The sequence below is a fragment of the Spermophilus citellus genome, assembly GCF_964194105.1.
Source record: "Spermophilus citellus genome assembly, chromosome: 9".
Taxonomy (NCBI): Eukaryota; Metazoa; Chordata; class Mammalia; order Rodentia; family Sciuridae; genus Spermophilus; species Spermophilus citellus.
In genome coordinates, this window is record NC_138191.1 from 124325931 (window position 1) to 124346104 (window position 20174).

The following is a 20174-nucleotide window of genomic DNA, read 5'->3' on the forward strand; positions in this document are numbered from 1 at the left end:
CAGCCCAGGGTGTGGTGTACCCCGTGCGAATCGAGTCCTCCTCGGCCTCTCTGGCCAATGGTCACATGTTGGACCTCAACTGCCTGGTCGCCAGCCAAGCTCCCCACACCATCACCTGGTACAAACGCGGAGGCAGCCTACCCAGCCGGCACCAGGTTCGGAGCCAGCGGCCGGGAGGACACTGCCCTGGTGGGAGGGCCAGGGAGGCAGGCTCTCGGTACCCCTCTGTGCTCATCTAGTCATTCAACAAACAGAGAGCGTCTGCGATGGCGTAGTCCTCTGAGACACAGAAGTGCATCCTGCCAACTCAGTGGGTCTGCTCACCCACTGAGCCTCCCCGAGAGGCCGCTGCAGGCCAAGCCCTGACCTGGCACCACAGATCCCAGTAGAATAAAACAACTCTCTGCTCATTGCCTAAAGGGAACAGGCCAGGCCCACATGCCTATAATTCCAGTGACTCAGGAGGCTGAGGCAGGAGGACCCCAAGTTAGAGGCCAGTCTTAAAATTTTTAAAAATAAATTCAAATGGTGGGGATATTGCTCAGTGGTTAGGGACCCTGAGTTCAATCTCTGGTACCAACAACAACAACAACAAAATTTAAATAAAATAAATAAAGGGAGGCAGACATGCTGAATGACGACACGTATGACAGCTCGGGCACCCCTGCCGGGGCCTCCGCAGGCCTTCCGGAGAGGTGACGAGGAGAACAGTACAGACACGAGAGCTGCCATCCCCCAGGCCCAGAGGCAGGCCAGGCGAGGGGCCTGAGACACCTGGGACCCAGGTGACAGCATCCCCTGTGATTAGAATCCCCGCCCACTGTCACCTGCTCCCTGCAGATCGTGGGCTCCCGGCTGCGGATCCCTCAGGTGACTCCCGCCGACTCTGGCGAGTACGTGTGCCACGTCAGTAACGGGGCTGGTTCCCGGGAGACCTCGCTCATCGTCACCATCCAGGGCGGCGGCTCCTCCCACGGTGAGAGCGTGGAGGGCAGGGGCCTGGGCACGTGGCGCAGAGGTCCCCAGCCCTGTCGGTCGGTCTTGTCTGACTTGGTGTTGTCCTCCCCACTCTGTCCCCAGTGCCCAGTGTCTCCCCGCCAATCAGGATTGAGTCCTCGTCCCCCTCGGTGGTGGAAGGAGACACCTTGGATCTGAACTGCGTGGTGGCTGGACAGACCCAGGCCACCATCACGTGGTACAAGCGTGGGGGCAGCCTGCCCTCCAGACACCAGGTAGACGAGGCCCTGGAGGTGGAGGTGGAGCCCTGGTCCCCTGCGGTGGCACCACAGGGACCGCCCAGGGGCTTCTTCTTCTAGGCCCTGGACACTCTCGCGTCCTGGGCCCGGGGTAGACGAAGGCAGCCTCCACGTGCCTCATGAGGGAAGCCCGAGCCAGCTGTGACCACGGGCTCCTCAGCTCTCCCCTCTCTCCTCCCCAGGCCCACGGCTCCCGCCTGCGGTTGCACCAAATGACCGTGGCCGACTCTGGCGAGTACGTGTGCCGAGCCAACAACAACATCGAAGCCCAGGAGGCCTCCATCATGGTCTCGGTCGCCCCTGGCCCCAGCATCCCTTCTGGTGAGTCTGATGAAAACCTCGTCCCAGGAGAGAGATGGTGGGACCCAGTGACAGCGTCCCCTGTGATTAGAGTCCTCAGACCTGGGTAGTGGTCAGTGTAGGGTTCTGCACAAAGGTGCCTGAGTCAGATCACCAGGTGCATTACTCCTGAACGGAGGGAGTTACTCTTCCCTCTCTGCCTCAGTCTCCGGGCCAGGTAACTGGGGACATGGATCATTCCAACCTCAGTGGTGCACACCTGTGATCTGAGCTACTTGGGAGGCTGAGGCAGGAGGATTGCAAATTCAAGGCCAGCCTGGGCAACCCAATGAGAATTTAAATAAAACTTGAAAAGGGGCCGGGGACATAGCGCAGTGGTAGAGTGCTTGCCTAGCAGGCATAAGGCTCTGGGTTTAATCCCCAGCATTATAAAAAAAAAAAAAATGTTTTTTCTAACCTTTCAAGTGTTCAATAGCCACATGTGACTAGTGCCACTCTTAGCACGTGACTTTGTGAGGGTTAAATGAGTTAATACGGATAAGGGCTGGGGACAGGGCTGGCGCACTGGGAGTCCTTAGTAAGTGTTAACTGCGACCCTCCCGGGGCCACGGATCCCACAACCTCTTCTCAGATCTGACCTTGGCCAAGCCCTGACTTCTGCTCCTGTGTCCCCAGTCTCTGGCAGTGCTGTGCCCATCAGGATTGAGTCGTCGTCTTCACATGTGGCTGAAGGGCAGACCCTGGAGCTGAACTGTGTGGTCCCTGGTCAGGCCCACGCCCAGGTCACGTGGCATAAGCGTGGGGGCAACCTGCCCACTCACCATCAGGTATGGGTCGGCAGGAAACGGTGGGAGGGCTGTCGGCCGACCACAGGCTGGGCCCTGGCTAACTCTGCCCGAGAGAGAGGCCTGGGAGCCCCAGGAGGGTGCCACGTCCACCTGGGCTAGAGGCCTTCAAGGATTCCAGATTGGCCTCTTACGCTGGTCCTTCTCTCTGTCCTGCCCTGCCCAGGCCTACGGCTCCAGGCTCCGGCTGCACCAGGTGTCCCCTGTTGACTCGGGCGAGTATGTGTGCCGTGTGCTGGGCAGCTCTGGCACCCAAGAGGCCTCAGTCCTGGTCACCATCCAGGCCTCTGGATCTAGTGCCGGCCACGTCCCTGGTGAGGGTGCCTGAGGGGCCTGGGAGCCTGGAAGAGGGTGGGGGGAGAGAGGGGAACAGCAAAGGGGAGCATCTGAAGACCAGCGGCCCTCCGCTCCCAGACTCCTGCCTCCTGCCCACTCCCGCGGTCCAGGACAAGGGGCCAGACTGAGGCTGGGGGAGGTCCCATCCATGTCAAGGACCTGAGAGCACAGGGTTTGGAGCTGGCATCAGTTGACCTGAGTCCCAGCTCCTCTGTCCCTACTTGAAGATGTCACCCAAGGGACTTTGCCTTTTCACATGTCACTGTTCCCAATTGTGAAGGGGGTGGTCTCTTGCCCTCTACTCTCTAACTATTAATCATCCAGGGAGTCCCCTAACGCCTGGACCTGTGCCTCTGGGGTGGCCCTGGGTGACTTTGTGGGTGATCCAATAGACATCTTATGGGAGCGGTACATTAGGAAAAAATGTGACACATCAAACCTGTCATGACTTCATGGAAATCAGTGCCTATAATGGGGCTAAGTAATGAAGGTTTTTAGAGTGAGTCAATTGAAAGGAAAGTATACAGTAATTAATAGCCCAGGGGCCCTCATAGTAGCGGAAATCGTGACCGGGCGTGCATGGCTGAGTGGGCGGCTCGCTGTCTGCTGGCCCTGGTGGACTGACACACAGTAACTATCCCATCCTCCCCGTAGCCCTCTGAGGTGGGCACAAGTGTTTTCTCCACATATAGATGGGAAGCTGAGACCCAGGGGAAGCAGCTTTCTAAAGATCCTTGTGTCTGAACAGGAGCTTGACCCAGGCAGGCTGGCCCCGGGGTCTATGTTCTTATGACACACTCCTGGAGTTTGGGAACTGTTAGTGATCTATGTGGGGGCTCCTGGCTTTATCCCTGACCCTCGTGGTCCTGGGAGCTGGGAGTGAGGCCTGAAAGTGGTACCTTTATCCCCAGGCTCGCCCATCCCCAGGGTGGCTAGGCCACCTACTCCAGGCCCAAATGTAGTGGGAAAGTAGAAAAGCCACTCTGCAGGTGGCCTCTGATCTACACATCAGGGCACCCAGGAGAGGGGTTAAGGACCCAGGGGTGGGAGCCCCTGCTCACTGACCCCTTGCTATACCCCTCTCCCAGGAGGCACCCCACCCATTCGCATAGAGACCTCTTCCTCTCAAGTGGCCGAGGGGCAGACCCTGGATCTGAACTGCGTGGTGCCCGGGCAGGCCCATGCCCAGGTCACATGGCACAAGCGTGGGGGCACCCTGCCCGCCCGGCACCAGGTATGAAATCTGGGAAAAACAGGATACGCCACCCTCCCCAGTGGTCCTTCCCAAACTCGACCCTGAAGGAAAGTAGCCCCAGCCATGGGGATTTCAGGGCTGGGGTGACAGATGGCTGGAGTCAGGGGGTTGAGAAGAGGCTGGGAGTGACCCGGCCACCACCTCCACCCTGCACCTTGGTGCACATTACAAAAGGACACTACCTACTCTTGATTCTTACTTCCTCCTGCCAGAAAGAGTATCCTCAGAAACCTAAATGCCACACTAAAGTCTAAGGGAGTCACCTTCAGTCAGAGGCAGCCTGCATGGCAGCCAGGGGACACAGGGACAAGAGGGTGTGGCAATGGGAGGCCTGGGCCACCATTCCCAGCTCTTCCGTGCACTTTCACCCCACGTTGGCCAGGTCCACGGCCACCTACTGAGGCTGAACCACGTGTCTCCTGCCGACTCTGGGGAGTACTCATGCCAAGTGACAGGCAGCTCGGGGACCCTGGAGGCTTCTGTCCTGGTCACGATTGAGGCTTCCAGCCCAGACCCTATTCCTGGTGAGTGACAAGCAGCAGTAGGCGATGGCGAGGCCCAGGCTCGGGGCCCTTCCTGGTTTTGCTCCTGATCTCACCTCAGGACTCTTTTTTGGTCATTGCTACTGGGGATCAAACCAGGGCTTCACGCATGAGGAGAATGCTCTACCAGGGAGCTACACCCCAGTCCCCTCAGGGCTCTTACTGTCACCTGGATCATGGGGTTTTCAATGGCTGAAGACCAAGCCTAGCCAGGTGTTTCCAGATGTGACTGGTGAAGTTCCACAGCTGCTGCTGTGTCCCTGGGCCCTGGCCATCCGCCAGCCCCTCCCCTTAACCAGCCGGAGTGAGCCCTGGCTCAGCTCATAAGTCCCCAGGGAAGGGGGACCTCCTTAGGTCAATGTGGCTCAGCTCTGTCACTCACTCGCAAGCCTCAGCACCTCCAGGAGACCAGTGGCCTTGTGCCACCACCATAGGTCCTGGCTTTACCCCAGGAGCCTGCCTCTCACCTGCCCCTGTCCCCACAGCCCCGGGACTGGCCCAGCCCATGTACATCGAGGCCTCTTCCTCACACGTGGCCGAGGGACAGACCCTAGATCTGAACTGCGTGGTGCCCGGACAGGCCCATGCCCAGGTCACGTGGCACAAGCGAGGGGGCAGCCTGCCTGCCCGGCACCAGGTATGGGGCCCGGCTGGGGAGGACCCTAGTGCAGGAAGATCCACCCTGCATTTTTCTTCTGCTCCTAGACCTCATGCCAACCCCCTGCTAGGGGACCAGGGCGACCAAATACCTGTCAGGGAAGAATTCCTGAGGGACCTGGACTTTTCTCCCAGCCCTGCAGCTGCTCGTCCCTTGAGCCTCAGTTGTCCCCTCTGTGGAGTGAGCCCTTCGCCCCTGGGGTTCTGGGAATGAAGCTTTGCTCAGCCCTGAGCTCAGCTGGCACCCAAGCTCCTGAGGTCCTCAGAAAGACCTGTGCTGGCAATGGCCCCTTTCTCAAGCCACCTGGCCTGATGGGTCCCCTCTCCTCCCCTCCTCCCGCTAACAGACCCATGGCTCCCAGCTGCGGATCCACCACTTCTCCCCGGCTGACTCGGGTGAGTACGTGTGCCGAGTGGCCGGCAGCACAGGTCCTGAGCAGGAAGCCTCCTTCATGGTCACAGTCGTCCCCAGTGCGGGGTCTTCCTACCGTGAGTGTGGGGGATGCTGCAGGCAAGGGGGGGAAGACCCTGGAGCTGAGGTGGGGTGTCCCTGTCAAGTCAGCCCCGCCCGCTGAGCCCGGCCCTTTGCCCCCCACCCCCACCCCCCGGGCTCAGGTCTCCGGAGCCCCGTCATCTCCATCGACCCACCCAGCAGCACCGTGCAGCAGGGCCAGGACGCCAGCTTTAAGTGCCTCATCCACGAGGGGGCGGCCCCCATCAGCCTGGAGTGGAAGACCCGGAACCAGCAGCTGGAGGGTGAGCGCCGGGGCAACTGGGCTGCGGGCAGGCTTGAGGACCCGGGTGAGAGGGCAGGGGCAGAAGACCACGCCCACACCACGTCCACGTGTGGTCTGTAGTGAGTCTCCAAGGACTTCTATCTTCTGCCATCTGGGACTCTGTGTCACATACCCAGGCCTGAGAGGTTGGGGACATGGGGCAGAGGGACAGCAGCTGGCAGTGCCAAGGCAGGAGGAGAACCTCACTGGCCTCCTCCATCAACACAACCCACAGACAATGTCCACATCAGCGCTGACGGCTCTACCGTCACCATCGTGGGCAGCCGACCCAGCAACCACGGGGCCTACCGCTGCGTGGCCTCCAACGCCTACGGCGTGGCCCAGAGTGTGGTGAACCTCAGCGTGCACGGTGAGGGGGTGCTGCCCCGGCGCTCTGGCTCCCTTTTGGCCCTCCTCCCTCTCTGAGCACCAGAGTGGAGGGGAGACTGGTGCTCCCCCAGCGTTACCCAGCGGGGACTGGGACGTGCACATCGGCCCAGTCCTGCTGTGGGTCAGCAACGGTCGTTCCTCTGGGCAGGGCCGCCCACGGTGTCCGTGCTCCCCGAGGGACCCGTGCGGGTGAAGGTGGGGAAGGACGTCATCCTGGAGTGCATCAGCACCGGGGAGCCCCGCTCCTCTGCCCGCTGGACCCGGGTGGGCACTCCTGCCAAGTTGGAGCCTCGGACCTATGGGCTGGTGGACAGCCACACGGTGCTGAAGGTGAGGTCGGGGCTGTCCGTCTTGGCCTGAGCCCCGTCCAGGACCTGGCCCAGAGCAGCTGCCTGGAGGAGGGGCAGGAGGGTGGAGCAGGTGGAGAGGGAAGCTGGGAGGCCCTAGGTGGGTGGTGGGTAGACAGGCGATGGGGGAGGAGAGGGAAGGGGAAAGAGGAAAAGGAGGGATGGAGGATGGCGGGCTGATGAAGGGGTGGATGATGGCCGCGTGGGTGGACGGATGGACTTGTGGCCCTCAGTAGCCAGGCAGAGGAGCTAAAAGCCGGGGGCCCAGCTCAAAGCCCCCGCGCCACCTCCTTGCTTTCCTCTAGATTGCAGCGGTAAAACCCTCTGACGCGGGCACCTACGTGTGCCTCGCCCAGAATGCCCTGGGCACAGCACAGAAGCGTGTGGAGGTGATCGTGGACTCGGGCACTGCAGCCCCAGGGGCCCCCCAGGTCCAAGTTGAAGCAGCTGAGCTGACCTTGGAAGCTGGGCACACGGCCACACTGCGCTGCTCAGCCACAGGTGCGGCCAGGGGTGGCCCATGGGGCTGGCACAGCAGAGGTGCCCTAGGGCCTGGGTTGTAGACACGTGGGATCTGAAGATGATGTTGTGGCCAGGAAGCACCCACTTAGTGGCTCCTTGGAGGGCAGGTCACCCTCCACCAGTCCAACCAAGGCCATCTGCTGCTCTACCCCACAGGCAGCCCCACGCCCACCATCCACTGGTCCAAGCTGCGCTCCCCCCTGCCCTGGCAGCACCGGCTGGAAGGCGACACGCTGGTCATCCCCCGGGTGGCCCAGCAAGACTCGGGCCAGTACATCTGTAATGCCACCAGCCCTGCGGGGCATGCCGAGGCCACCATCATGCTGCACGTGGAGAGTAAGACGCTCATCCCCTCCCCTTGGGCTCCCCTGTGCATGGTGTGGGAACAAAGTCCCCCACAGAGCCCCGGGACCCCCTCCCATCCAGAGGACCCCAGAGACTGCCCTTGCTGCCATCCACGTCCCCACCTGTCCCCGGTGCTCTCCATCCTGTCCTCTGGGCTTCCCTGGTCTTTTGTCACCCAGGCCCAATTCCCTGCTGCCATCCTGACCTGTCCTGCCCCCACCTCTGTGTCCCCTGACTCCAGGCCCACCGTATGCCACTGTCGTCCCGGAGCACGCGTCTGTGCGGGCAGGGGAGACGGTGCGGCTCCAGTGCCTGGCCCACGGCACGCCCCCGCTCAGCTTCCAGTGGAGCCGCGTGGAGGGCACCCTCCCCCCGAGGGCAGCCGCCAGGAACGAGCTGCTGCAGTTTGAGGCCACAGGCCCTGAGGACTCTGGCCGCTACCGCTGCCAGGTTGCTAACAGGGTGGGCTCAGCAGAGGCCTTTGCCCAGGTGCTTGTCCAAGGTAAGCAGCGGGGCTCCGGGTGGACAGAAAGGAGCCAGCTTGCCTCTGGGCACATGGGGTACCAAGGCCTCCCTCCTTTCCCCCACCACAGCGCCCTGCTCTCCCCGGTTCTCCGGGGCGCATGCGGGCTTGCCCGCTCCAGAAAGTGCCCTGTGTTCTCAGCCCCACCCGCCTCCATCACCACCTCCCTCCCTTGGCACTGCCCTGGCGGGGAAGCTACCGTGTGCGCCAATTCCCCAGCCGCTCACTGCCAGACGCCAGGCGCTCAGGGCAGGACCTGGACCCACTCATCTCAGCTGCCCTGGGTTTGCCCACCACAGGGCCCAGGCAGACTGGGAACATGCTTGACGGGGGCAACAGTGTTAGGCCCAGTCCTGCAAAGTCAGGTGAGGGCTTCTGGACCCGGACTTCTAGAAACAGCAGGGCACGAAGCCCACTAGCCAAGGGCCTGGACTGTGGTCTCAGACAGGCCCTCTCTCTGGTCAGTTGGTAAGAGACAGATGGTAAGGTGGACAGGAAATGCCTCCACATAGGCAGTTAGAGAGGCACCAGCTGCCCACGGCTCGTGGAGCCCTTAGGAAATGCAGGCAATGCTTCCATACCTGCCCATCGCACACAACCGGGTCTTCACCATGGCACGTCCCTGATCTCTTATTTTGAGCTACAGCCGGAACAGTCTTTGTCATCCTTCCTTAAGACATCTGACTCCTAGCCAGGCACAGTGGCTTGGGATCCTGAGGCAGGAGGTTTGGGAGTTCAAGGCCAGCCTCAGCAATTTAGCAAGGGCCTAAGCAACTCAGTGAGACCCTTTATCAAAATAAAAAATGAGGGCTGGGGATATAGCTCAGTTGGTAAAATGCTTGCCTCGCTGCCCAAGGCCTTGGGTTTGATCCCCAACACCACAAAAAAATAAATAATAAAAAGTTAAAAGGTCTGGGGTGTGGCTCAGTGGTTAAGTGCCTCTGGGTTCAATCCCTTGTACAAAAAAAAAAAAAAAAAAAGATGTCAGACTCCTTTTGCTCTTTCCTGGGGCTGCCCTTCCCACCCTAGGGCCAGACACCTGCCTCCCACACAGAGCGAGACCCACAGAACCTTGCGCCTCTCTCTTCAGGTCCCTCAGGCTCTCAGCTTGCCACCCATGTCCTGGCAGGATCCACGCCCACCGTGCAGGTCACCCCTCAGCTGGAGACCAAGAGCATTGGAGCCAGTGCTGAGTTCCACTGTGCCGTGCCCAGCGACGCGGGCACCCAGCTTCGTTGGTTCAAGGAAGGGGGCCAGCTGCCTCCTGGCCACAGCGTGCAGGATGGGGTGCTCCGGTAAGTGCTGGTGGGTCAGGGTGGGGCTCAGACCCCCCAGCCCAAGACTCAGCAGGGCCCTCAACCCAAAGCAATGTCCTTGCTCAAGTCACTTTACCTTTCTGAGCCTCAGTGTTCTCAGCCCAAGAGTGAGTTGTAGAAGAGGGAAACGCCTCCTTTCCAGTATCTAGCCCTCGCTTGGCGTTTGGGAGACCCCCAGTAGCGGTGGCCCATGTCTGCACTTGTGGTTTGTTTTTTTTTTTTTTAGGAGGGTAGGTACCGAGGATTGAACTCAGGGGCACTCGACCACTGAGCCCCATCCCCAGCCCTATATGGTATTTTATTTAGAGATAGGATCTCACTGAGTTGCTAAGCGCCTTGCTTTTTTGCTGAGGCTGGCTTTGAACTCAGTGATCCTCCTGCCTCAGCTCCCGAGCCACTGGGATTACAGGCGTGTGCCACCGTGCCCAGCTGCACTGGTATTAGTGGACAAAGGAGAACAGCTCTGGGGCCAGACATGGACCCATGACCGAGGGCAGAAGGCCTTTGTCTACAGTAGGGGTGGTGCCCCACCTGCCCACCTCTAGTGCTCACAGGGGGGCTGGCAGCCAGCCCTGGCTTCCTATCAGGGTGAGCCCTGAACTCTCTGTGATCGCGGAGCATCCTCAATGGGTATGACTCCCTCAATCCTTTTTCCTTACAGAATCCACAATCTAGACCAGAGCTGCCAAGGGACATACGTTTGCCAGGCCCATGGGCCTTGGGGACAGGCCCAGGCCAGTGCCCAGCTGGTTGTCCAAGGTAGGGAAGTCCCCTTCGTGTGAAAGGATGAAGTAAATCATGGGATCTGCTTGCTGGAGGCCAGCATGGCGTAGGGGGCCTTGTTCAGATTGCAAGGGAGGAAGGAGGCGGGGTGGCCACAGTGGCCGGTGCTCAGGCAACAAAGAGTGGCCACAGGATAGTAACACACACACACAAAGAGCTGCATCATGGAATGGGGGAAAGCACACGCTGAGAGGGAGGAATGGCCAGGGCCAGGCTCTCCTGTTCCGGGGCAGTCTGTGGCCTCCCCGGCCAGCTGACCTCTGCCTCCTGCTCCCCAGCGCTGCCCTCGGTGCTCATCAACATCCGCACCACTGTGCAGACCGTGGTGGTCGGCCATGCCGTTGAGTTTGAGTGCCTGGCACTGGGTGACCCCAAGCCTCAGGTGACGTGGAGCAAAGTTGGAGGACACCTGCGGCCTGGCATCGTGCAGAGCGGAAATGTCATCAGGATTGCCCACGTGGAGCTGGCCGACGCAGGACAGTACCGCTGCACCGCCACCAACGCGGCCGGCACCACCCAGTCCCATGTGCTGCTGCTTGTGCAAGGTGAGCGCCAGCAGGGTCCTTGGTGGGGCGCGAGCGGGGCCAGCTCCTGACGCTGCTGTCCCCCCTGGCCTGCTTTGCTCCTCCTTCCCGCTGTCCTGCGAATTTTCCTGTGGCCATATTTAAGGGGCAGATTTCATCACAAATAGTGGCAGGAGGGGGTGAAAGGGAGTGGCCCCTGGAGAGAGCTATGCCATGGGCATCAAGAGGAAAAAGGAGGAGCCGGGCATGGTGGAACACACCTGCAATCCCAGCTTCTCAGGAGGCTGAGGCAGGAGGATCTGGGTTCAAAACCAGCCTCAGCAATGTTGAGGTGCTAACAACTCAGTGAGCCCCCTCTAAACAAAACAGGGCTGGGGCTGGGGCTCAGTGGTCAAGTGTCCCTGAGTTCAATCACCGGTACAAAACAAAAAAGGAGAAAGGATCTGTAGTCCTGACTCAGGGAGTGTCTGCCCCGTGCAGTGAGGGCTACAGCCCAATCTGCTGGCAGAGATGAACCCAAATATTGTGGAAAGTGAAGGAAGGACCGCGGGTGCAGGCACGGAGCTGTTTTCCTGAAAGCTGATTCTGTTTCACCTATGACCTGCCCCCAAACCTCTGCACCTGTATTACCTTAGGACCCTCCTGGAGTCCCCACAGGACTGTACAGTTTTCTGCCAGGGCCTGTGGGAAAGGTCTTGGCTGTGGAGCAGGTGGCCCTGTCTCTGCACCAAGACTGAGTGGCCGCGGTCCCCTCATCTGTAAAACAGACATGGCGCCTCCCTCAAGGGATGGTGTGAGGATTAGATGGGGCAGGGCCCAGGCTGGGCACACACGTGGTGGCTGTCATCATGCCAATGGCCGTGTCTTGTCCCCCCAGCCTTGCCCCAGATCTCCACACCGCCAGAGGTGCGTGTGCCCGCCGGCTCTTCGGCTGTCTTCCCCTGCATGGCCTCTGGCTACCCGACTCCTGACATCACCTGGAGCAAGGTAAATGCTGGGCAGGGACCTGAGCGGGGCCTGCCTCACTGGCCATCTCAGCACCCCCAGGGCCTTGCACATACCTGGCGAGTGAAGTGGGCCTGGGGCAGGACGGGAGGCACCCATGGCAGACATGGTGCTCAGGGTCACGTTTGCAGGTGGATGGCCACCTGCCCCCCGATAGCCGCCTGGAGAACAACATGCTCGTGCTGCCCTCCGTGCGGCTCCAGGACGCAGGCACCTACGTCTGCACCGCCACCAACCGCCAGGGCAAGGTCAAAGCCTTTGCCCATCTGCAGGTCCCAGGTGAGACAAAGCCCCCAGAGTGGACAGTGCCCCACCCACTCCCTGGAGGGCATCCTAACGTACTCTGTGCCCACAGAGCGGGTGGTGCCCTACTTCACCCAGACCCCCCACTCCTTCCTGCCGCTGCCCACCATCAAGGATGCCTACAGGAAGTTTGAGATCAAGGTCACCTTCCGGCCAGACTCAGCTGATGGTGAGCAGCAGAGAGTGCGTCTGGGGCTGGCCTGGGTGGGGACCTATGGCAGCCCCCAGTCCTGCCCTCTGGGAGGGGACATCTGCAGAGCCCCCAGGCCACAGGCCCCTGCTCGGGGGACCCTCTCCTGCCTCTTCTCCTCACCGCTCCTCCTCTGCGCTATCCCTGCCTCCCAGAGCCTCTCTGTCATTGGCACCTCAATGCCAGCCCTCCTGACCCGTCTGCTCCTTCTCCCTCTGCCGTCTCTCACCCATTCCTCCTCTCTTTCTCATCTCTCCCGGGTCTCTGATTCTCCCTGGCCAGGCCTCCTTCTCTACTCGGGTGAGTCTCTGGTCCCTCGCCTCCTGCAGGTGGAAGCTCCCGGGTGCATGACGCCAGCTTCTGTCTGTCTAGCGGCTCGCAGCAGGGCCTTCAGTGTAGGGCCCCCATCCCGTGAGAGGTCTCTGGCCACATGAGGTGTGCCAAGAGGAGGGGCCGGAGTCCCTTAGAAAGGCGCTGGAGCTTGGGTCATTGGAAGGCGGGTGTGACGGGAGCCTGTGGTGACACGCTGTCCCTGCCCAGGGATGTTGCTGTACAATGGGCAGAAGCGGACCCCGGGGAGCCCCACCAGCCTGGCCAGCAGGCAGCCCGACTTCATCTCCTTCGGCCTCGTGGGCGGAAGACCCGAGTTCCGGTGAGACCCTCCCCCTCTTCCCCGGGGACTGGATACAGGACCTTGGTCCTGCAGACAGACACACATTCCCATCAGCCATGAGCAGAAAGGCAAGGTCGTCTCGGAAAGACCCAGAGCCGTGAAGCCAGGCCGGGCTGCGGGTCCTGGAGCCGCCTGAGCTCTGGGCTGCTGGGTACAGCTCTGGGGAAAGGGTGGAGGGAGGAAGACCTGGGGAAGGTCAGGGACAGGCTGGCTGGGGCAGTGCCGGGAGGACAAGGCACGAACGGGAGCAGCCCTCCTTACCAGCCCTGTGCCTCCTCTCTCCCACCCTGGCGCTGCCCACCGAGCAGGTTTGATGCAGGCTCTGGCATGGCCACCATCCGCCACCCCACCCCGCTGGCCCTGGGCCAGTTCCACACGGTGACCCTGCTGCGCAGCCTCACCCAGGGCTCACTGATTGTGGGCAACTTGGCCCCAGTTAATGGGACCTCCCAGGTGAGATGACAGCCCCCCACTCAGGCCCCCCACTCCTGGCCCCCTGCCCGCCCCTGCCCAGGCCGTCGGCCGCCCCTGACGCCCCCACCTTCCCAGGGCAAGTTCCAGGGTCTGGACCTGAACGAGGAGCTGTACCTGGGCGGGTACCCCGACTACGGTGCCATCCCCCACGCAGGGCTGAGCAGCGGCTTCGTAGGTAAGGCAGGACCCCCAGGAGCCTGCGGGGCACGGTGGCTGTGGCCCCCTGACTCATGCTGCCCTCTGCCCCCAGGCTGTGTCCGGGAGCTGCGCATCCAGGGTGAGGAGACCATCTTCCAGGACCTCAACCTCACTGCACACGGCATCTCCCACTGCCCCACGTGCCGGGACCGGCCCTGCCAGGTCCTGCCATGCCCTCACCCCCCCACCCCCGGCTTCCCTGAGTCCTGCAGGGAGGCGGGAAGGACGGGGGCGTCCTTGGCCTGACCTTTGGGGGCTGATTTTCAGAACGGGGGCCAGTGCCAGGACTCGGAGAGCAGCAGCTACGTGTGCGTCTGTCTGTCTGGCTTCACAGGGAGCCGCTGCGAGCATTCCCAGGCCCTGCACTGCCACCCCGGTGCGTGCCCTGCCCTGCCTGTCACCGTCACCCTGGGTGCTGGCCTCCGCCCCTGCTGCCCCTTTGTACCCACCCCCTCCCCAACCTCTGGGGAGCTTCCACCTCTCACCATTCCTGCCCAGGAACTGAACTCTTCCCTTCACAGCCCCCCAGGTTCTCTCCCCGGCAGTCACTGCTCCTGGGTCCCTGCCACCTCCCCATCTTATTACCCAGGAGCCCGTACCCTACACGGTTACCCAAACGTGGTCTTTTTTGGGGCGGTGGCCAAGTACAATCTCAGAGAGCCCCAGGCACAGTCACTTCTTCACGCCAGGCTGTCCCGCCTCGCAGCCTTTCTGGCCCCACCCCTCCTCCCTCACGCCCCGGGCGGCCCTCTCAGCTGGCCTGGCCCTAGGAAGCCAAGCCCCAGGGTGCAAAGGACAGGGCTCAGACCTCAGTGTCCTCATGGCCCCTGTGCTCCCCAGAGGCCTGTGGGCCGGACGCCACCTGTGTGAACCGGCCTGATGGCCGAGGCTACACCTGCCGCTGCCACCTGGGTCGCTCAGGGGTGAGGTGTGAGGAAGGTGAGTGGAATCAGGTGTGACACCCACAGGGTCTCAGTGATGGCTGTGGAAGCTGGCCAGGCACTCAGAGGCCAGACTGAGCCCTGCAGGGGATAGTTATTCCCCGGAAGACCTCAGATCGGCTGGGTGCGGTGGCGCACGTCTATGATCCCAGCAGCTCAGGAGGCCGAGGCAGGAGGATCGCAGTGTAAAGCCAGCCTCAGCAGTTTAGTGAGACCTTGTCTCTAAAAAATAATATAAAAAAGGACTGGGGATGTGACTCAGTGGTTAAGCACCCCGGGGTCCAATTTCCCGGTACCCAAAAGAAAAAAATCTCAGCCCTTGGCCATGCTGTCTCATGCTTGCAGCCTGAACCCTTACCTGCGCCCCCACCCAGAATGGCTAACTTATTGGCAGTCCCTACAGTCTGATCTGCTGCCCCAGGGCCAGGGCTGTTGGGCACTGCAGCCACATGTTCCTGAGCCTCTGGGTTGGGGACTTAGGGGTACTGGGGTCCCAGAGTAAGACTGAGTAGCTGTCCTGGGTAAGACCTGGGACTCCACTGTCCCCACTGCCCCTGGCTGACCTGTGACCACTGCAGGTGTGACAGTGACCACACCGTCCATGTCGGGCACTGGCTCCTACCTGGCGCTGCCCGCCCTCACCAACACACACCACGAGCTGCGCCTGGATGTCGAGTTCAAGCCGCTGGCACCTGAAGGCATCTTGCTGTTCAGTGGGGGGAAGGCCGGGCCTGTGGAGGACTTTGTGTCCCTGGCCATGGTCGGCGGCCACCTGGAGTTTCGCTATGAGTTGGGATCAGGTAAGTACCTGGTACCAAATGCAGGTGAGGCTCTGGGCGCCAAGCCCTGTACCCTCTTTGGCTCTCGTGCCCCAAGGAGGTGCTAAGGAGCAAATTCAGGAACCAATGCGCCCGCTGCCCCTATCCCTGCACGTTTCCCGTGGGTGGCCTTCAGCAGCCCCTGGTTCCTCCATGGGCAGCCCCTGAGGAGATCAGAAGCTCCCCTGTATGTGGGGGAACCAGAACCCTGGTGCCCAGCTCCACCTGGTGCTCTCCCCAGGCCTGGCTGTCCTGCGAAGCACGGAGCCGCTGGCCCTGGGCCGCTGGCACCGCGCATCCGCAGAGCGTCTCAACAAGGACGGCAGCCTGCGGGTGGACGGCGGGCGCCCCGTGCTGCGCTCTTCCCCCGGCAAGAGCCAGGGCCTCAACCTGCACACCCTCCTCTACCTGGGCGGCGTGGAGCCCTCAGTGCCGCTCTCCCCGGCTGCCAACATGAGCGCCCACTTCCGCGGCTGCGTGGGCGAGGTGAGGAACTGCCTGTGAGGACGAGCAGGAGGGGAGGGGACAGACTTGGCCAACCTGCAGCTAGCCCTGGTCCTGGGGTCACCCTCCCCCCGCTCCCCCTGCACTTTGGTTTTCCCCTCCATAAAATGGGGATAATAGCACGGTGGCACAGCCTGTGATCCCAGCGGCTCTGGAGGCTGAGGCAGGAGGATCGTAGGTTCAAAGCCAGCCTCAGCAATGAGGAGACCTTGTCTCTAAATAAAACACAACACAGGGCTGGGGTGGGGCTCAGTGGTCGAGTGCCCCTGAGTTCAATCCCTGGTACCCCCCAAAAAGTGATATATATAGGAATGCTAGTCCCCACTTGGAAGGACCGTGCTGGGCATCGGCAGGGTGGACAGGTGTTCTTGGCGCCTGGTTCCCAGCTGCCCTCCGCTGTGCCCTTCTCTCTGCTGCCTCATCCATCTGCATCCCTTGAGTCCCTCCATGTCCCTGTGCCTGCAGGTGTCTGTGAATGGCAAGCGGCTGGACCTCACCTACAGCTTCCTGGGCAGCCAGGGCATCGGCCAGTGCTACGACAGCTCCCCCTGTGAGCGCCAGCCCTGCCAGCATGGTGCCACGTGCATGCCCGCTGGCGAGTACGAGTTCCAGTGCCTGTGTCGAGACGGCTTCAAAGGTGCAAGAGCTACCCGGGGCGTTGGGGACACAGGTGGTTAGCGGCACCTCTAGCTCCTGCCCACCCACCCACCCACCTCTGCCCTGGCCTGCAGGAGACCTCTGTGAGCACGAGGAGAACCCCTGCCAGCTCCAGGAGCCCTGTCTGCATGGGGGCACCTGCCAGGGCACCCGCTGCCTCTGTCTCCCTGGCTTCTCTGGCCCACGCTGCCAACAAGGTACCAGGCCTGGCTTCTGTCCACCTCCCTCTGGGGCCCAGGGGCTGGACACCCCAGGTTTCTGTACCCACCAGTTAGAACCTCCCCTTCCCCACAGGCTCTGGACATGACGTGGCAGAGTCCGAGTGGCATCTTGAAGGCAGTGGGGGTAACGGTATGTACTTGCTGTGGCCAGCCAGAGCAGCCATTGTCCCTTCAGCCTCAGTCTTCCAGTTACCCACACCCTCAATTCCACCTCTAAACAAAACAGGCCTTGGAGGGACTTACCAGGCGCAGTGCTGTGCGCCTGTAATCCCAGTAGCTCTGGAGGCTGAGGCAGGAGGATCACAAGTTGAGCAGTTATCCTGGGTGCTTGGTGGAGAGTAGCAGAGTGTCCTGCCCTTGCACCTGCCAGGCCTGTGCTGCCCGCTGGCTTGCCAGTGGGTCTGAGTGGGTGGTGTTGGGGTGGTGTGGCCCTGGAGCCAGTGGGCCCAGGTTGCAGGCTTCCCACCTGTAAGCCAAGGATCACCTGGGCTTGGAACAGCCCGGGGCCAGGGTCTGGGGCAGCCAGCTGTCCCTGTTTGCTGAGGACTAAGGGTTTCAGAAGCTGTGGGGCTCAAGTCAGACAGACCCTGGTCAACAGGGATCGGGCCCACCCGCCATGGACCCTGTCAGCTGCAGGACATAAGAAATTTCAAAGGAAACCGGCTAGACTGAAATGAAGTTATCAAACCACTTTTTAGATTTGCAACAACGTGTTTCTTTATTAGCACATTCAACAGCAGGGTCTTGTGGTGGTCTGAAGAGCTACTGCTGTTTTCAAAACAGCAGGAACAGAAACAATATTTTAAAACATTTGTAGCTAAACAAAATGGTTACTCTAAGGTGATAAGCAAATATTAGTGACAGTCACAGGCCCCGCTACTACTGCTCTGGTTGGTCACCTCCATCCCTGGCCGAAGAAGTGTCTGGAAGAAGCACAGAGAGTCAGAGTTTCCCCTCCGAGTTCACAGACCCCAACCGTGTTGATGGCCCCTCTGCCTGCCCAGGTGTCTGGGTATCAGGGACTGCAGGGTCCGAGCCCCCGGGCAGTGGGGTGGAGGGGGGGTCAGGGAACCCCAGGGACCTGATGGGAGCAGGTGTCTCCCCACTCCCACCCCACCCGCAGATGCCCCCGGGCAGTATGGAGCCTATTTCCATGACAACGGCTTCCTCTCCCTGCCCAGCCGCGTCTTCTCCAGGAGGTAAGAAGGTGTTGGTTGGGACAGCCTGCCGCCCAGGGGGAGGACAGGAATCTCAGGTTTCTGTCCTCTCCCCCTCTCCTCCACCACAGCCTGCCTGAAGCACCCGAGACTGTGGAGCTAGAGGTTCGGACCAGCACAGCCAGCGGCCTCCTGCTCTGGCAGGGTGTGGTGAGTGGGCACTGGCCCTGAGTCTTGGGACTCCTGGGCAGAGGCTGGCCTCCTGGAGGCCGGGGCAGAGGGGAGAGAGGAAGGTGAAGGCTACCGCCATAGAGGACCTCGGCTTTCTACGCTGGGGACCCTAGAGATCCTGTGCTTCCTTGGCAGGAGGTGGGAGAGGCCGGCCACGGCAAGGACTTCATCAGCCTCGGACTGCAGAATGGGCACCTGGTCTTCAGGTGAGTCCTGGCCCCTCCCACAGGCAGCTGCCACTCCCAGAGCTCCCCCAACACTGTGCCCGCCCTTGCCAGCCGCACCTCCAGTCCTGCCCCAGCTCACGTCTTCACGACCTGTGCCCCACAGCTACCAGCTAGGCAGCGGGGAGGCCCGCCTGGTCTCTGAGGACCCCATCAATGACGGCGAGTGGCATCGTGTGACGGCACTGCGGTAAGGATGTGCCCAGTGGGCACCGGAGATAAGGGCCCACGGTGCTTCAAGGGGACAGGATGCCCATGATGCCCAGAGAGGTAGCGCTGAGCTTGGGAGGCCGAGTGTGGAGCAGGTGGCAGCTCCCGGCAGGCTCAGGGAAGGCCCTGGAGGCGGAGACCCCAAGAGGGAAGACCCTGGAGCAGGCTCGGGAGGGGTTCTCAGCCTGCTCTCCAGAGGGAGACGCTGGGAGCAGGCGGGGGCTTGTCTGGAGCCTGCCAGAGGGGGGGTTGCTGTGGTTGGGAATTCGGGGCGAGGGCCTGACCCAGTTCCACCGCAGAGAGGGCCGGCGAGGCTCCATCCAGGTCGATGGCGAGGAGCTGGTCAGCGGGCGGTCCCCAGGCCCTAATGTGGCAGTCAACACCAAAGGCAGCGTCTACGTCGGTAAGTCCCGTGCTGCTGGGCCATCTGCTGGCAGGGAAGGAAGCTGCCCCCTGCAATGCTCGAGTCCCCTGGAGTGCCCTGGAGTCCCCTGGCCTGCTGGGCTCCTGGGCTTCTGCAGCCAACAGGTCCTCGTACTCCACTCCCCACAGGCGGAGCCCCGGACGTGGCCGCTCTGACCGGGGGCAGGTTCTCCTCGGGCATCACGGGCTGTATCAAGAATCTGGTCCTGCACTCGGCCAGGCCTGGCGCGCCACCCCCACAGCCCCTGGACCTGCAGCACCGCGCCCAGGCAGGGGCCCACACAGGCCCATGCACCTCCTAGGCACCTGCTGCCCCACACGGACTCTGGGCAGGGCCCCCGCCAACCACATCGAGTATATTATTATTAATATTATTATGGTGAACTTTTTGTAAGAAACCGAGGCAATGCCACGCTTTGCTGCTACGCCCTGGGCTGGACTGGAGTGGGCACGCCACCCCCACACGCGGGTGGGCAGGCAGGCAGGAGGGGAGTAGGTTGCCTCTGAAGGCCACCAGGACTCAGGGCCGGCACGGGGGCTGGGTGGAACTGCCCCTGCTCTCCTGCCCACAGGGGGCTTCCCATCATAGAGTTGGGGTGTCATTTGGGCCGCCCTTGGGCCCCCCTTCTTCCACAGAGAGCAGACCTTAGCTCACCACCTGGGGCCTAAGAGCAGGCGCCGCAGTGGCCGTGCCCACCTCTCCCCAGAGCTCTTCAGTGCCCACTGTGGAACCTGCCTCCTCCTAGACAGCAGGGCCACCTGCCCCGGCAGCCTCCCCCCAAGCCCTCCGGCCTGCACCCCACCCCAACACCCAGCCCAGGGCCCTGCCCTCAGGGGCTGCAAGGGAAACCCCATCCAACTCTCACTGGCAGCTGCCACGGCAGAGGCCACCCTGAGAGGCCTCCTGCCACACCAGGCCACACCCCCCACTCATCTGGAGGTGAAGGCCCAGGGGATGGGGGGGAGCCTTGGGTCAGGAGGAGCAGTGCCTTGGGTGGGGGAAGCGAGACTCCTGACTGGAGGGAGAGGAGGGGAAGTGACCGCGCTGCCCGCCAGCGGGGTCAGCGGGCCCTGGACTGTGGCATTGGACCCCTGGCCTCAGGGTCCTACAAGGGACCCTGCTGTGGTCTTTGTCTTGATTTTTCTTAATAAACGGTGCTATCCCCGCCAGGGGTCTCCTGTGTCTTTGACCAGTCCTGACCCGGCTACACCTGAGGGTGGGCCAGGG

At 61.8% G+C, this 20174-nt stretch overlaps 1 protein-coding gene across 24 annotated transcripts in view; it reads left to right on the forward strand.

Moving 5' to 3' along the window:
• The window catches only part of HSPG2 (heparan sulfate proteoglycan 2), an 89922-nt gene extending 69808 nt beyond the window's left edge, over positions 1-20114 (forward strand). For 13 of the 24 annotated variants that reach the window (XM_081306939.1, XM_081306950.1, XM_081306940.1 and 10 more), the window contains 40 exons: positions 4-155; positions 841-976; positions 1081-1232; positions 1439-1577; positions 2232-2383; positions 2568-2715; positions 3826-3971; positions 4375-4516; positions 5020-5171; positions 5539-5680; positions 5807-5947; positions 6203-6337; positions 6506-6687; positions 7010-7205; positions 7383-7562; positions 7813-8073; positions 9185-9389; positions 10072-10169; positions 10472-10738; positions 11595-11704; positions 11854-12001; positions 12078-12194; positions 12498-12515; positions 12756-12867; positions 13197-13341; positions 13438-13537; positions 13613-13722; positions 13828-13936; positions 14401-14499; positions 15080-15301; positions 15561-15805; positions 16289-16460; positions 16555-16677; positions 16775-16831; positions 17825-17900; positions 17990-18068; positions 18225-18295; positions 18420-18503; positions 18823-18926; positions 19076-20114. In XM_081306939.1, coding sequence (XP_081163065.1) covers positions 4-155; positions 841-976; positions 1081-1232; positions 1439-1577; positions 2232-2383; positions 2568-2715; positions 3826-3971; positions 4375-4516; positions 5020-5171; positions 5539-5680; positions 5807-5947; positions 6203-6337; positions 6506-6687; positions 7010-7205; positions 7383-7562; positions 7813-8073; positions 9185-9389; positions 10072-10169; positions 10472-10738; positions 11595-11704; positions 11854-12001; positions 12078-12194; positions 12498-12515; positions 12756-12867; positions 13197-13341; positions 13438-13537; positions 13613-13722; positions 13828-13936; positions 14401-14499; positions 15080-15301; positions 15561-15805; positions 16289-16460; positions 16555-16677; positions 16775-16831; positions 17825-17900; positions 17990-18068; positions 18225-18295; positions 18420-18503; positions 18823-18926; positions 19076-19248 — 5600 coding nt within the window. In that variant the 3' untranslated portion in view covers positions 19249-20114. The remainder of the gene's footprint in view (positions 1-3; positions 156-840; positions 977-1080; positions 1233-1438; positions 1578-2231; positions 2384-2567; positions 2716-3825; positions 3972-4374; positions 4517-5019; positions 5172-5538; positions 5681-5806; positions 5948-6202; positions 6338-6505; positions 6688-7009; positions 7206-7382; positions 7563-7812; positions 8074-9184; positions 9390-10071; positions 10170-10471; positions 10739-11594; positions 11705-11853; positions 12002-12077; positions 12195-12497; positions 12516-12755; positions 12868-13196; positions 13342-13437; positions 13538-13612; positions 13723-13827; positions 13937-14400; positions 14500-15079; positions 15302-15560; positions 15806-16288; positions 16461-16554; positions 16678-16774; positions 16832-17824; positions 17901-17989; positions 18069-18224; positions 18296-18419; positions 18504-18822; positions 18927-19075) is intronic. The other 11 variants (XM_081306956.1, XM_081306949.1, XM_081306947.1 and 8 more) reach the window with 3 other exon arrangements.
• Positions 20115-20174: the final 60 nt, after the last annotated feature.